This window comes from Chinchilla lanigera, unplaced genomic scaffold (assembly GCF_000276665.1).
Source record: "Chinchilla lanigera isolate Chin_1 unplaced genomic scaffold, ChiLan1.0 scaffold00012, whole genome shotgun sequence".
NCBI lineage: Eukaryota > Metazoa > Chordata > Mammalia > Rodentia > Chinchillidae > Chinchilla > Chinchilla lanigera.
The window spans coordinates 18,924,813-18,940,719 of record NW_004955413.1 but is presented as its reverse complement, the minus strand read 5'-3'; the positions used below and the strand labels follow the sequence as shown (position 1 = coordinate 18,940,719).

At 36.0% G+C, this 15,907-nt stretch overlaps 1 protein-coding gene across 10 annotated transcripts in view; it reads left to right on the top strand.

The window, feature by feature from the left end:
* The window catches only part of Sox5 (SRY (sex determining region Y)-box 5), an 844,441-nt gene that overhangs the window by 735,652 nt on the left and 92,882 nt on the right, over positions 1-15,907 (top strand). For all 10 annotated transcript variants that reach the window (XM_005379086.1, XM_005379084.2, XM_013511607.1 and 7 more), the window contains one exon: positions 9,299-9,384. In XM_005379086.1, coding sequence (XP_005379143.1) covers positions 9,299-9,384 — 86 coding nt within the window. The remainder of the gene's footprint in view (positions 1-9,298; positions 9,385-15,907) is intronic.

Here is a 15,907-nt window from a genome sequence, read left to right as displayed (position 1 = left end):
AGTTGTAATATATTGATTTGTGTGTGGTTGCTGAACCATGAGATTAGGTAGAATCACTCAGATAAGATGAATAGAATGAGAAAAGCTAAGTATCACAGGTTAAATCAGATGGGATATCAGTATTTGAGGGATGCATAAAGGTAGAGCATCTTATTTCAGAAATAGCAGTAACCATGGACAAGGTATGAGGAGAACCAGTAGAGAATATTTTAGAAAAAGCCAAGTGAGTGTAGATTTACTTAGAGGAGGGAGTCATTCACAGAATCAGCTGTTCAGAAAGATATTCATTAAAATTTGACAATTTAGAGGGTATTAGTAAGTATATAAATTACTTCCAAAAAGGTGGATGGATTGAACTAAAGCATAGGAGGGGGATTTAAGATTGTCATTGAGGATTAGTTTTTAGGAATTTAAATGAGGAGGAAAAAATAGATGGGGATGTTACAGGGGTCTTTAAAGTCAAAATAATATTTAGAGTAGGATGTAAGGAAAATGTACGAATCTCTCACCTTGATATGTCTGATGTCCTTAATAAACTTTAATCAACTTTGTACATCTTCCTTGCTACAGTGTGAAAGGGCTACCACTGCACTTTGATTCACAAAGACATCTTGCCCACTTGTTTATCTGGTCCTGGAGCATGTCTGACTTTTAGCTCATTTATTTATTGATTTAACAAAATTTATTTAGCGTCTGTGTGTTCCAGGCATTACAGCTTATATTTCATTTATCTTTTCTAGTTCTTTATATATATATACATATATATAAGAAGGCCTAGCTCAAGCCCAGACCCTCCTTGGATTCCTTCCCCAAATGACTCCAGCTTAATGTGTATAAATTCCGCCCTTCTCTGGTGATTGCTACCGTATTAGTCCCTTTCTATTTCTAATAAAAGAATATCATAGACCCTGTAAGTTATAAAGAAAAGATGTTTATTGTAACGATGATTCTACAGGTCCAAGGTCAAGGAGCCACATCTGGTGGTTCAGACATAAGGTGGCCTGGGGAATCTTATAACAAGACAGTAGCAGTGTTCAGGTGCATATGATTTCTCTCCAACTTCTAAAACCACCCATATTCAATCATAAAGGTTGACCTCATCCAATCCTAGTACAACTCTATATGCCAAAAGCATACCCTCCAAACAACTACTACTTGGACACCATAGTCCATCTTCTTAGTACATGTACCTCAAAATGGGGAAGCAGCACAACAATCTTTGGGGACACACTAAACTACATCCCAACCATACACTACTTTTGCTATCATTGGGCTCTAGTTACTTAGCTGTGATTCATCTCACTTTTCATATATGTATGTATGTATGAATGTATGTATGTAGCACTGAGGATTGAACCCAGGGCCTTCACATAGAACTACATCCTCAGTCCTTTTTTATTTAATTATTTTTAAGATAGAGTTTACTAAGTCACTTCTACCTCAGCTTCCCAAGGTGCTGGAGCTATGGACACGTAGCACCAGTTCACTTTCTAAATGGACATATCTTATTTTATAACAAAATGTGTCATGAAGGCAGGGGCTGTGCTTTTTATTTCTTTATACTTTTCACATTAATAAGCATACTATTAATTGTGAGAGATTTCTGAACATTTCAAAAATACTATAGAATAGACTATCCATCCCACTCACCAGTTATGAAGATTAAATGATATTTTATACACTCATAATTTCATACCTATATGGGTATATAGATGTTGATTATATATATGTATATATAATATTTCAACAATTCTAGAGGTCAACAGATATTAGCTGCCCATATTTCAAATTGTTTGGAAAATAATAAATTATTTACAAATGAAGTTGGAACAGTTGAATAACAATTTGGGGGAAATAATTTTTCTTTCATAAACCATATCCCAAATTAAAACAAAATGTCAAGCTATGTTTTTTTTCTTCTCATATTTTTCCTGTATCTCTTTTCTCTCATCTAACTGGCTAGCAAACTGTCTCTTGAAGCCGATCCTACCTATCCTTCCATTGAGATTTGTTCAGGCTATTATCATTTCCCACCTGATTTACTGCATATAACGTGTCCCTTTGTTTGAAAGTCTCTCTTTCATCCAATTGATCTATTACTTGTCACAGAATTGATCTAACTTAACAATCAGGCTATGTCACTTTCCTACTTAATGTTTTTCACTGACTTAACATTGCTTTTAAAATAATACGCAAGACTGTAGCTATGTAAATGTTGTAAAATAATACACAATACTATAAATTATGAGTTCTTACTACTGGTTAGTTGCTTTCAACATCAGACACACTAGGATCAGTGCAAGTACCTCTGAGTATAAAGGACTAGTGTAGGACAATGGTCATTGTTATCACTGCCCCATGAATGCCAACGAGCTGCTCCTAAGCAGGAGGGACCTAAATCATTCCATCCATGAGATGAGAGAATGCCACTTAAATGAAGAAAGTAGTTTCCTTCCAAACTTCCTTTGGGTGTCCCTGAAAAGTTCATTATGCCTCAGATTCCTAGAAAATTTCCTGAACCTGGAAATCAGTGGTAGGAGGAGGGTGAAGAACTCACCCGAGGCAATGATTAATAAGCCTCTGCAAGAGATGGGCCCCCTCATACAATTTGGTAATGAAAGGGGCCACCTTTTAGCGACATTTTAACAAAGAATCTTCCTTGACTCTCTAGTGTCTTTCCAGGTTGATCTTGCCTTGATGTATCCAGACTTTTATGCTTTTATGATGTATCCAATGCTTTTATGCTTTTCTACTTTGTTCAGAGTATCTTTAGGTTGATTTCCTCAGTATCTCCTTTTTTTTGATTAGAAACTCCTTCAGGGTAGGGAGTGTGTGTGAAGGCGTGTAGGTTTTAATTTTTATATTTCTCTGCACCTAGAGAAACAATCAAGTTTTGTCACGGAAACAAACAAAAACAAAGCAAACATGAATGATCAGTGAGAGAATGAATGTCTTCATTTCACTAAAGTGAATGCTATAAAACTTTTCAGAACCTTTGTATTAATTAGTTCAGTGCATAATAGGGCATGAATCCTTGACCATACCTGGTTTTTCACACTTTGTCTCAGTATAAATAACCCTGTGGGAAGAATTGTTTTGCTTGTCCTGATTTATATAGCATAGAAGCCAATGCTTTGTAACCTGACTGGAGATAATTAATATCTAAATATTCATTACTATGATGCTGATTCAATTAACATGCTTCCTGAGGGGCTAGTATTAGCTGTATCATTTGTACTGAAGGATACTGTACTCATGTTCTGAAAACACTCCACATGCCTTAGCTATATTTTTGTAACTTTTTGAAACATTTTAGTTTTGAACTAGTTTTCCATGGTTGGCCTTGAAATGAGAAGCAAATTAATTTGGAAAGGCTTAGGGAAAAACTGTTCAAATGGTTAAAACCTAGGAAGGAGTGAAAAGAAATTACTTCAAATAACTGAAAGTCAATTTGAATAACTTGTACGATTGAACTTTAAAAGTCAGAATTTTCCATTCTCTGATTTTTATTCGCTTAGTACCTCATGAGGTATTTACAAAATAAACCTGTTGTAATATTTTCTTAGAACAGTTAATTGAAGGATGGCAAGAATAAATGACAACGTTTATTTCACTAAAAGACCTTTTTTTCCAGCAGCTTCTAAATTTCTCCTTTGCCATCAAGAAGTACTCTGACCTTCTTTATGAAGTCTTACAGATTCTGTGTTCACTTCAGAATTAAATGTTTATGAAACATATTTCGTATTTCCTTAATTAAGAATTAAACAGATAGAAAAATTTCAGGTTTTTAAAAATTTGTATTTACTTCAGAACTTCGGGCGTATTTCAGCTAAATTAGTTTAGATATTCTGGGCCTGAAAGATTAGTCATGAGGTAGACGGGCTTTAAAAGATGTATGTGTTTGTGTGTTGGGTGGAGAAATGGGTTCCTTAGACACAAGCCTTTTTGTATTTGTTGACATTTGTGTATGACTACTCATTTGTATTTTGGAGAATGTATATGATCATACATATATGAGTAGAGATATCTGATAGATGCTGTAGTCTTTCTAATTCTTAGCACCAGTCTTTCGTTTTCTCTGATTCACTTAAACATCAAATACAAAGATTTAGATTTGTTCGTGACAACCATATGAATTTGTTAGGGCTGCCGTAAAAAATACCACAGACCAGGTGATTCAAACAGATATTTTTCTTACAGTTCTGGAAGCTAGAAATGTGCGATCAGCATGTTGGCAGGGTTGTTTTTCAGGAGTCCCCTTTCTCTGGCCTGTAGATGGCTGCACTCTGGTCTTCCTAGGGTCTATGTTGTTTGTATCATCGTCTCATCTGCTTATATGAACAGCAGTCAAATTTGATCAAGGACCACCCATATGACCTCATTTTACCTGTTTACATATTGATTGCTGTCTCCAAATATGGTCACGTTCTGAGATGCTAAGAGTAGGGACTTCGGTATATTTATTTGAGGGAGTGGACTAGTAGAATCCATAATGCACTTGTGAAATTATTTACTTTGTATAAACATCATATATTCACATTTATTTACACACATGTAGTGTATGAAATAAGGATGATATAATAGTTATTTCCATACATGTACATATCCAAACAAAATTGTATTAATTTCATTAATATATATTCATAAATTTAGGAAATTTAAAAAAAATTAATTTATCTGTTCCACAAATGTTATCAGACACCCTAGATATTCATCAATGAGCTTTAAGTGTGTATATACTATTAGTAATTAGATGCTAGTAATGTGAAAGTGCCCAAAACACTTTCACATTGTTTGTTACTATTCCAAATTTAGGAGTAAGTCCTATGTTCCTGGGATGGATATGTAAGCTATCTTTAAGACTGCCTATTACTTAGTTGGTCTGTCTCTCTCTCTGCCTCTTTTTTTCCTGATGTACTGAGGATTCAAGCTAGGACTGAACTCATGCTAGACCAGCACTCTACCACCTGCTGTAGCTCCCACCCACTCAAGTTTATCTATTGACTTGTCATATTCCAATATCTTCAAAACTTTGAGTGTGAAAAGTTTCCTGTCTGCCTTCCACCTCTCTTCCCTCTTCCTTATTCTAGCATCTGCTGAAATATTTCTCTTTTTATTCCTGCAGAATGTTAAATTCATGCTGTGATCTGTTTTGTACCACCTTCAATCTCTTTCCTGCCCTCTACCTGAAAATCTTCAAGGCCAAGCCCATTTTTATTTTTACCTTTAAACATTTTCTAAAGATTAAAGCATATAAATCTTTCTCCTTTAACTCCTGTAACCCTCACTGATGGTCAATACAACACAAATAAGCACTTAATTAACAAAGGCAAACGTGCAGTGAATAAAGATAAAAATTTGCTTTGTTATATCATTTTGGTCTCCTATAGAACTCAGCAGAACTCTTGTCATGTGGTAGGTGTTAGACGTGCTTATTAACTGATTAATTTACAACAGGGAAAGTAAATTATATCAAATGAGTTATTACTGTGAAGAGCACCACAGCCTCAACACTTTTGCTTTAATTTTAAGATTATATTCACTAAATGATGAATACAAATCATTTGAAGCATTTAAATAGTCAATTCTAATAATCATAGAATAATATTTGCTACTGAAGCTAGTTTGCATAAATACAAATTTAGCTTTTAAAGACTGAAAGTTTCCTTTATATGATCACTTTATGGAATAATTAAAAACAAGAAATAATATACAAAACCCTGTCATTTCTTCCCTCTCTCTCTTATGTCGTGCTTATTTCTTTTATTTTCCTATTTACTGTGTCTTTCTCATTAACAAATTAGAATGCTATAATTTTTTTCACATATATACCTTTTTAAGAAGTTTTATGGATCACCTGTTTTTCTCTGCCTATTGCCTTGGAGTTCTGTGTTCCAGCAGTTCTCAGTTACTAAAGTATCTACAAATCATCCAAGAAACCTGTTAAAATTTAAATTCTTATTCGGAAGCTATATACTTCCTGACCTGACAAATTAGCCCAAACCTTAGTGACATGAAAAAATAAACATTCATTGGGACGTAGCCATGCTGGGTACCTCTGGCACAGGATCTTTGACACAGCTGCCACAAGGTGCTGGCTTCCCTGTCAGTCACTTCCAGGCTTAGCCTGGGAGCACCCACATCCAAGCTCTTCTCTTGGCTGTTAGCGGCCGAGTGTCCTTGCTTGGTACTAGCCAGAGACCTCCTGGTTTTGTTATGTGGGCCTCTCCAGAGGGCAACACACAACCTAGCTGCTGGCTCCCGTAGGAGAGTGAAGAGCAGGCAAGAGTCAGAGCCAGAGTCTTTTTGTAACCTAATCTCAAAAGTAAAATCTCATCAGGCTTACTTTATTCTGTGCCTTAGAAGACAGTTACTAGATGCAGCCCACCCTGAAAGGCAGGGAGCTACATGGGACGTAATACCAGTAATTAGGTGTCACTGGGTTTCTGTGAGCGGATGTCTGCTGCATAGATTTAAGGTAGGTTCTGAAATTGTACATTTCCAGCAGTTCCTCGGTGAGGTACGTGAGGTCAATAGGCTCATCAGGAATCTTACTTTGAAAAGCAAGGGTCTATACTGCTTGCCCCCAGTCCCTTTCTTTTCGTCCTCTGCTGTGATCACAGTCATTCTGGCTAGGCTGCCTCATACTCCCCTCCTGGTTGAAATTACCAGGGTCCTTCACATTACTAGATCCAGCATGTAAAATATGGTCTGTGTGGCCTCTTGAATACAATATTTACATTTCTTTTCATGCTTTTCTGCCATGTAAGTCTCTGACTGCAAGTGTTAATCCACAATCCAACCCTTGGACCACATTTTTTTTTTTTTAGTTTTTCTCCAGTACCGGGAACCGAACTCACGACCTTGTGCTTGCCAGGCAGGCGCTTTTGCCGCTGAGCTAAATCCCCAGCCCCTTGGACCACATTTTTAATCTATACTTAACCCCTTAAATGGCTTCATAGGGTTGACAGCTTTCAATTTCAACTGTATGCTAAGCACCCTCAAATGTACGTCTCTAAATTGGCTTCTCCCCACAAATCCTAACATGTTATCAGGTGTCTCATGAACACCTCAGTTTAGATATCTAAAGCATTTTCAAATTTAAAATGTCTAAAACAAATCTCTATTCCTTCCCCTGTGACTCCTTTCACACTTGAAGCAGAACTTGGTGCCTTGTTTCTTTTCCATCCCTATTTACAAGCCTGAGAAGAAGTATCAGTGTTCAGTTGTTTAAGTAGAAAGCCTACAAGCAACCCTTGAATGTTTTCTTACTCTCCTAAGCAAACAGCCGCTAAGTGTGCTCAGTTCTACCCAGGAAACATTACACAGATCTCCCTACCGCTCTCCATCCCAGGATCGCCATCTTGATCCAGCCTATTGTTAACCTTTACTTCCAAATCTGTTTGCCGTTGGTTAGAGTTCCCACTCTCCAACTCAAGAGATCATACTCAAGCAAGACTTTTTCCACTTTTGTGATTTCCTTTATGCTGTGGAACGAGGCTGATGCTCTTTACTATTGCCCGTATAATCACACGGAACCAGGCATATAACTCCGCCACCCCCAACCCCAGTCCTATTCATTGCTATTCCCCGACCTCCTCTCTGCACTTCAGTAAAATGGGGACATGGCCTGTGATATAAATCTTCCTTTGGACTCTGAATCTTCATGAAAATTCTTTCTCCATGTGGGAAACTCTTTCTTCCTTTCTTTGCCTATTTAGCTTTCACCTAATTCAAGTTCAATTTATTTATGACCTTTTCCTGAGGCATCACTGATCTCTTAGACCATATTTGGGCCCCCACATATAGTCCATAATAATATGTGCTTTCTGATCTAAATGGTGTCATGTTTCCTACTAAACATTTCATTATCTGCTGTCCCCATGAACTGTGAGCTAGATCAAGGTGTTTTGAAACTTGAAATATATTCTGAGGACCCTCTTTGAATAATAATAGGAAACATATACACAAACACACACAGAGATAGAAGTGAGTATTCATTTATAACAAGAAATCCCAGTAAAGCACAAAATTAAGGAAACTAACAAATATTAATATGTGTAATCCCGTGAACACACTGCTAAGAGTTCTTTTCAGAAGCTCAAACCTTATGCTGCATTAAATATCCAGTAAATCCATATCTGTATGTTAGTCTTTTTCCAAAGTTCAATCTTTGGTGCCAAGAGAAGTATTTAACACATAGCAAGTACTTAGTAAAATTTTTAAGTGGATCTGTTCACAAACTTGTTACATTTTTAAGCATATAACATTCAGCAATTTTTTCATAATTTAGGTATTTTTAAAATATTTTATGTGTTATAATACTTAATAGTTGTTACTATTAATTATTTGCTGTGGTCATATTTCCAATGAGTAATACACATCTTGTTACTTATATCATTTATTTATGTAATTTTTTTTTCTGGTACCGGGAATCAAACTCACGACCTTGCGCTTGCCAGGCAGGCACTGTGTCGCTGAGCTAAAACCTCAGCCCCTTGTTACCTATATCATTACCACCACATTAGAATCTGTGCCAAAAGTCTGTATCTCTTCACTAAATAAAAAAGCTGGCTTTGCATCAAAAATATGAAACCTAATCTCTCTGTGTGTATCTCTATTTGTTTATTGATCATATAATGTCACTTAATTTTTACTTAATAATTTTTAAGATAAGGAGGAAGCTACATTCTGTTGTCTTCCTAACATAATTTGTAAGCATGTATCTCAGGAATAAAAAGGATATTGATATTTCATACAACTTAAAAAACAAATAAAATATTTTCTTTTCTATGAAGTCATCCTGAAAATATTACAGAGGTTATTTGAATCAAACCAATAATACAACATTCAAAAGATCAGCTGTGCGGCAGATATCTTCAGTGCTTAGTTTGTTAAAATAAAAGTAAGTTTAGTTAAGTTCCTTTTATAATAACACTGTACATTTGCCAAGAATTTGCTGTGCTTATATCAAGACTGTGTGTGTGTGTGTGTGTGTGTGTGTGTGTGTTATAAAGTACGGCCTTCTGATCAATGTGCACTTTTCCCTCCATTTTCCTAAATACATCATGAAAAAAGGATGAGATTTCCGCCTTAATTGCTTGTGCCTTTTATTCACATTCCTCTCTCAGCCAGAATTGTGAAAAGAGTGTTAGTAAAAGGCTGCACAATGGAGCTTTTCATTAGGCCTCAGCAAGGCACACAAAAGAAGGCTTTTGGAAAGAGTGAATGCGCGAGTTTAATTTGCAGGTGGAGAGTAGATAAAAGGTGCTGACGCCTCTATTATTCTCTTACTTAGGTGACCCTTACCCTGTTCAGCTGATCCCAACTACCATGGCAGCTGCTGCCGCGGCAACACCAGGCTTAGGCCCACTCCAACTGCAGGTAAGTCAGGACACAATGCAGAAGAGACAAAGGTTAAGTAAATCTGGAAAACAGCTATTACTGCTATTACCGCGTTAAAGCAAAACAAAACCAACTGGTGGTATTCTGGAACACAGCATTCATTTGTTTTTAAATTTATTTGTGCTGATCCTCAACCAAAAATTGAGGTTTTGATTCTTTTCATCTTGGTCATATTTTCTATACTAAAGTTGGCTTCTTCAATTTTTTATTGTTTAGTGTGATTTCAGAATGCGCTGCAGTTTTGTTATGATTACTATGTGCCATCATTTCATCATAGAATGACCCCTATAGAGATAAAAACAACAACAAGAAAAAAAAAAGTAAAGGAAATACAAACACACTTATGGACCAAGGCAACTTAATAGAAGTTATATTTAACCATTTCCCTTTCCAATTTTTTAAATACAGGATGACCAAAAATTGGCATTTTAAATTAATTTTTATAACATAGTATAATAGGAAATATAAAAAAGGCAATTTTATCTAATGTATTCAATGCAAGAACTGACTGAAATGATATCTGCCCAAGCCATGCTCAGGGTAGGCAGTACCTAAACAAATGCACTGTCCACTGCTAATGATACCTGCTACTCCCCAGAGCTGCAAGTGATACCTATTACTCTCCTCGTGTTTTGAAATAGCATCTGAATTATTTTCTTCTTCACCTGCCCAGATTGGCCAGAGAAAACCTAAGTACAATAGCCAGTCCGAAAGTCTTATCCTAACCCTGTCACAAAGTATACTCTGATCTTAATAAATCTGTTTTTGAGAAGTTTCATCTCAGTGGACTAGACTGTAGGAGTCAGTTTAAATTTTCTCCAAACTCTGCTTTTAATTATATTCTGTCAAATTTTCATTTTCGATCCCCTAATAATATACTGAGTACACGCCCCATCACATCCTAGTCCCGTTCAGATATTAAGATCCAGTCCTGCTGGAAGCTTCAGTTTCCTATCCAGTTTAGATCCTACTGCCTTCTCTCTCCTCATTAGGCAAGAATTCCGGCTCTAAAGACCAAAAGTGAGGAAGGGCGTGGCTTACTATTTTCCTTTTTCAACTCCAACACAGAACCTGTGCAGGTGTGGGTTGTGGAAGGAATCTCCACCATTAAGTCCCTTTGGAGAGCATGTGGGTATAGTTTTCGTGCATATTAGTCAACTTTTCCTGGTCTTCTAATCAAAAGGCGGGCAGGGTTGTTGATCTATGATTCCAGTGCTCTTTGGGTTTGGGATAACAACATAGTCTTCCAACAGCTGCTTGAGTAGCACGATGCCTGCCTCTTCCTTCATCCTCAGTGTTCATTTGTGAGAATCTTGAGATCCTCTACCCAGGTCTTCTGTGTCCGCTGGGAGATAAGATGAGACAACTCTGTAGCCCTGATCCCAGCCTGCAGTAACACTCCGCCTTTCTTCCCCAACATATCCCTAGTTCTAGAACACTCCAAAGAGAGTACAGATATGTCTGCGTCTGTAGCTACATACACCCCCAGCCGCCCGGTGTATGCTGCCAAGTTTGCTTACAGAGTATCTCACCATTCTCCTAGTAGCTGAGGCCTTGGGTTTTTAGCTTAGCAAACACGAATTGAGGAAAAACATGCCAGTATCTCCTTTTCTCTGGCCTCATTTGTATGAATTTTGCCTCCTCACTTAAGTAGAGGGGAAGAGCACCTTTTTTCAAGAACCCAAGCCTCGTCTTCTTTGTCCTAAGTAAGGAGTGGTGAAACCAGAGGTGTGCTGTTACTAAGGCAACAGTAGACATGATGAGTTGAGGTATCAGGAAGGCCATGGGGGAGGGGGGCAGGTAATTGATATGAACAAAGATAAAGGAAAAGTGGTGATTTGAACTAATCCTTATTCACTGGTAGAAGGGATATCATTTTAAACAAAAACACAATGTTATTTCCTTCTCCTTGGGTCCAAACATAATGAATTTAATTTATATCCAGTATAATGCTATAATAGCTGACACCACTAGCCACTGCTAGCCAGGGTTTTGACATATGTGTTTAAGCTAGGATACCTGCTAAAGGTTTCATAAGGATTATCTCATTCATTTCTTATTACAACACTTTGTCTTATGTGCTGATATCTCTCTTTGATAAAGAAAGAAGCTGCAGCAGACCAGCCTTCACGGTTTTAATTTTTTTTTTTTTTTTCTTTGTGGGTACCAGGGATTGAACTCAGGAATTTTCACTTGCCGGGCAGGCATTTGAGCTGCGGGGCTATATCCTCAGCCCCAACAATTATATTTGCTTTTGCTAGGATAGGAAATTTTATTTTAAACTTTGGAGACATTGTTTCTTTTTATGACATTTGCTAACTCAGAAACTGGCTAATCAAATTGTAACAATAATACTGACTAATTGGCACTAATATAAGTACTCCATGTACTTTGCAGTATTAAAAGTAGCAACAGGAATTAGAATGACAGCTGTCTATTTCAGACTCTGAATTTTCCATTTCATGCCTCTTTACACAGATATATACTCAGGCATGTATTTGCTTAACACCTATATCTAATGAATAGCCTGATAGATATATTCCTACTCATGATCGATTTTGTTTACCTGCCATTTATATTTGTGTAAATAAACTTCTGCTTATGATTCTTTATACTTAAATGATACCATAAGCAAAATCAAAATTTTTATTAAAGGGCAAATAGAAATAGGTACAATTATTTTAAAAAATAAGCAAAATGGGATACTTTAAATAAAACGACTGATTGTTACTTAACTATTATTTTATGGTCCTGAAGATCCTTTACTATATAATTAAAAATACTTCATATAAAATTTCACCATACTGTGCACTTTTAGGAGCAGTTAAAATATCTTAAACATAGACATATATTATTTTTATTTTTTTAGGGGAAAATTGGATTAAATTATTCATATATAATACGAACTTCAATGTTGTATAAAACACTGTTTATTTCTTTTATAACAAATCTATTATTTTCTCTTACACCTTGAAGGCTGTCCGAGTCTCTGACCCACGTGTTTATAGACTATATGAACACAGTACGTGCTGTCTTCCGCACCTTAGACCTGTGTATTCCTCACTCTTACTGAAGGCTTCCTTCTGTCTATTTCTCAAACTAGGAACTGGGGCTTTATCCTTAGCTTCCAATCCCTCCCTCTTTCTTTATACTTCATTCACTCTCCTAAAATATTTGGAGAATCAATTCCAAAAATAACTACCCCTCTTCTAGGCCAGGATAGCCTTATTACTTTCTTAATTCACCACAACAGTCCCTGAATGGGCCTTTCTTTCTTGTCCTGACCCACTGTAGTACCTTCACTCCTATATGTTAGTCAGAATGATGCTTTTGATTTTAAAAAAATATGCAGGCGTGTCTTCCCTCTGCTTATGCACCTGACATGATTGTAGAGTTTTTAAGCTCTTTCTCCACTCTTGGATCTTTGCAAGTGGTTTTTCCTCTTCCCAAACACCATTATTCGCCATCTTTACCAAGTCAACTTGTGCTTATGCCCAGTATTTCATGTAAAAACATTACTTTTTGCAGAGAAGATTTCAATGATTCTCAGTCAAAAATAGCGCCTGTGTTCCAAGAGCACCCCCTATTTCCCTCCCATGGCAATTGTAGAATACACTTTAAATCCTGCTTTCTGGTTTCTCCGAGAAGGCAAAATCCATGGAGTCGTGGCTTACTATCATTTGCATTTAATCAAGCGCTTGAAACATTCTATGGAATCAATAAATATATGTTAAATGAAAGGATGGAGAATGATTCTTAGCATTACACTTTTGATAAATTAGGCATCAATTTTTCTCAAATATCCTGCTGTAACGATGAAATTAAACTCAATGTTAATGATTAGTGTCCTATATAAGTTAATCATCATTTTAAAAGAGAAAATAGCAGAAATTCAGAAATCAAAACCATGATTAGCTCATGGAGGAAAGGAAAACATAGTCATACAAATTCAATTCAGTAAGATAACACTGACATTTTATAAGAAAGTATTCTTATTTAATAAAAGAACATTATGCAAACACTCGATGTGCCTAATACCATATTTGACACCGTAGTATGTACAAAAAATTATTTTTATAACCATTCTGTATCACAGGACTTTACTGAGTCTGCTGTGACTGTACTAGGCTCTTCTGTCTCTTGACTTACTAAGAAATGTTCTTCTGCTTAGAGTTTTAAAGCATCTGTTCCTTTTTCCTGAAAGGCTCCGCCACCCTGCCTGGACAGCTGACTCATTTCATTGAGATATTCACTCTGGTATCATCATTCTGAGGCCTACCTAAGCTACCTATTTAAATCATAAAATGACTCCCCTAGAGTGACACACTCCCTCACCAACCTATTCTAATTGTCTTTTACAGCACTTGCCACCTTCAAACATACTGTATAGCTTGCTCTTTATGCTCTTTTATCTCTCGTCTGCCTAACCCAAATATACTGCTGCACCAGGACGAGGGCTGTCGCTTTTGTTGTTGTTGTTGAGTAATGCATTTCATACACCCAGAAGAAAGCCTCACCAAGAGCAAGCACTCATTACATATTTGTAAAATGAAAGCAACTGTCATGAGCTTGTGGGCATCATAATTTTGAAGTTAATGATTATAATAAAGCATGACATGATTAATTCCAGGCCAAGTTATATGAATTTAACACCCTGAAACCTTTTTATTTTGCCTCCATAGAAGTTTCTTAGTATTTGAGAAATTGGTAGATCTCCCCTTTCTGCTCTTTCCTCCATTTGCTTTATGATAACTGTGGACTGTTGCATAAGGAATGTATTTTAGCACTTATTACGGTTTATCTAATTCCTTTCAATTCATTACAGTTTACAAATCAAAGACAAGCTTGCAATGTCCAATTATTCCTATATTATACAAATGTACATACAGGCACATATACAAATATGCACTACTAGAACTACTTTTATTTCCCAATATGTTCACCTTGCCACTATATTGAAATAAATTATAAAAATGGAAGGATGTATTTATCAACATAGTAGCTAGACAGTTCAAAACTTCATATATTGAGTTTCCCTTTTCTCTTCCTCATTTAAAAAGAAAATCCTCTTCTTCTTCTACCATTTTTTCTTCCAAGAGCAAATGATGATATTGATATTTGTTCTCCTGATGTCATTTCTTTCTAAAGAAGGAAGGTTCATTAAAAGAAAAAACTAGCCTAGCTTCATTTCCATATTAAAAAGTGAGTAGAACTATTTACACAAAATAAAGTTACACGTTGAAATTTCAGACATTTGTGACTAGATGAAATCAACTAAGTGAATCATCTGTTTCTAATTAATAAAATCAGATGATGGCAACAGTCTTCCATCTCAAATGTATTTCTCTTATTCATTTTTTTGTTAATTTGCATTTGACTTAATGAACATCATGAGGATGTTAATAGTAATAGTTATATTGTAGTATCCTAGTTCTATTTTTTAGCTGGGCGTCTAAGATTTGAAATTAGGAAGAAATATTTATCCACTTACTTCTCACTTTATAAATACTATATTTGTCCTGGCCAAAAGATGGTTACCACCTGCTCTACCTATAGGAAGCCAAAAATGTCTACTCCAACCAATGATTAATAATGATAAGCAGAAGGAAAAGCGATTGAAATTCTTTTGGACAGTCATATTTTACTCAAAATAAGCAAGTAGCATTCCATCATGAATTTTTATTGAATTAATTAAACTTTAAAAATAATTGTAGGATGCTTTTAAAAATTCAATAATAATATTTTGGGAATAAAGGCTCAAAATTCCAAGTTGACATAAATGAAATCACATCCTCTCCAGTAAGTATAACATCAGTAGCATGCAATTTTTATGGAGAAAATTGTAGACAACATGTAATCATATTGATAAAATGAATCATACAAGATATCAACTGAAATTATTCTATTTTTCATAGCTACCAAATGTACATAGAAGTTACAGTGGAAAAGGCTTAAGATTCTGTGTGAGTAACATCAAGGTAGATATACGTAGATAAAAAACTGGAGTTCATCTATTTATCAAACTCCTGCCGTTCTCTGCAGAAGGTCAGTAATTATTACAGCACTCAGATAGACACGTCATATTTCTGAGCGTGTGTTTCTGGCCAAGAGAAACCTCCAGAACAATAACAAGAAAAATAACCATATGGAAAGATCTAGATGTCATCAAGATCTTGTTAGACCTTACTGAAATAATTATTTATAGGGAGAAATGCTTTTAAATATTTATATTTGCCAAATACGCTACTACTCGGTTTACCTTTAGATCATAGTAATTTCCATACAGGGTGAAAATGATCAACTGCTTCGCATTTCAGTCTCAACCCTGGTGTACTGTTTGCTGTCAGACTTCTGTCTGTGTGAGTGAATTTTCTTGCAGGTTAAAAGACTGAGTTCCCTCTCTCTCCCTCTCTTCAACCGTGAGCCTGCAGGGCAGACAGACAGAAGCACACATATGATTAATACAGCACAGCTGCAAGAGTGACTAATTTGCATATGTATT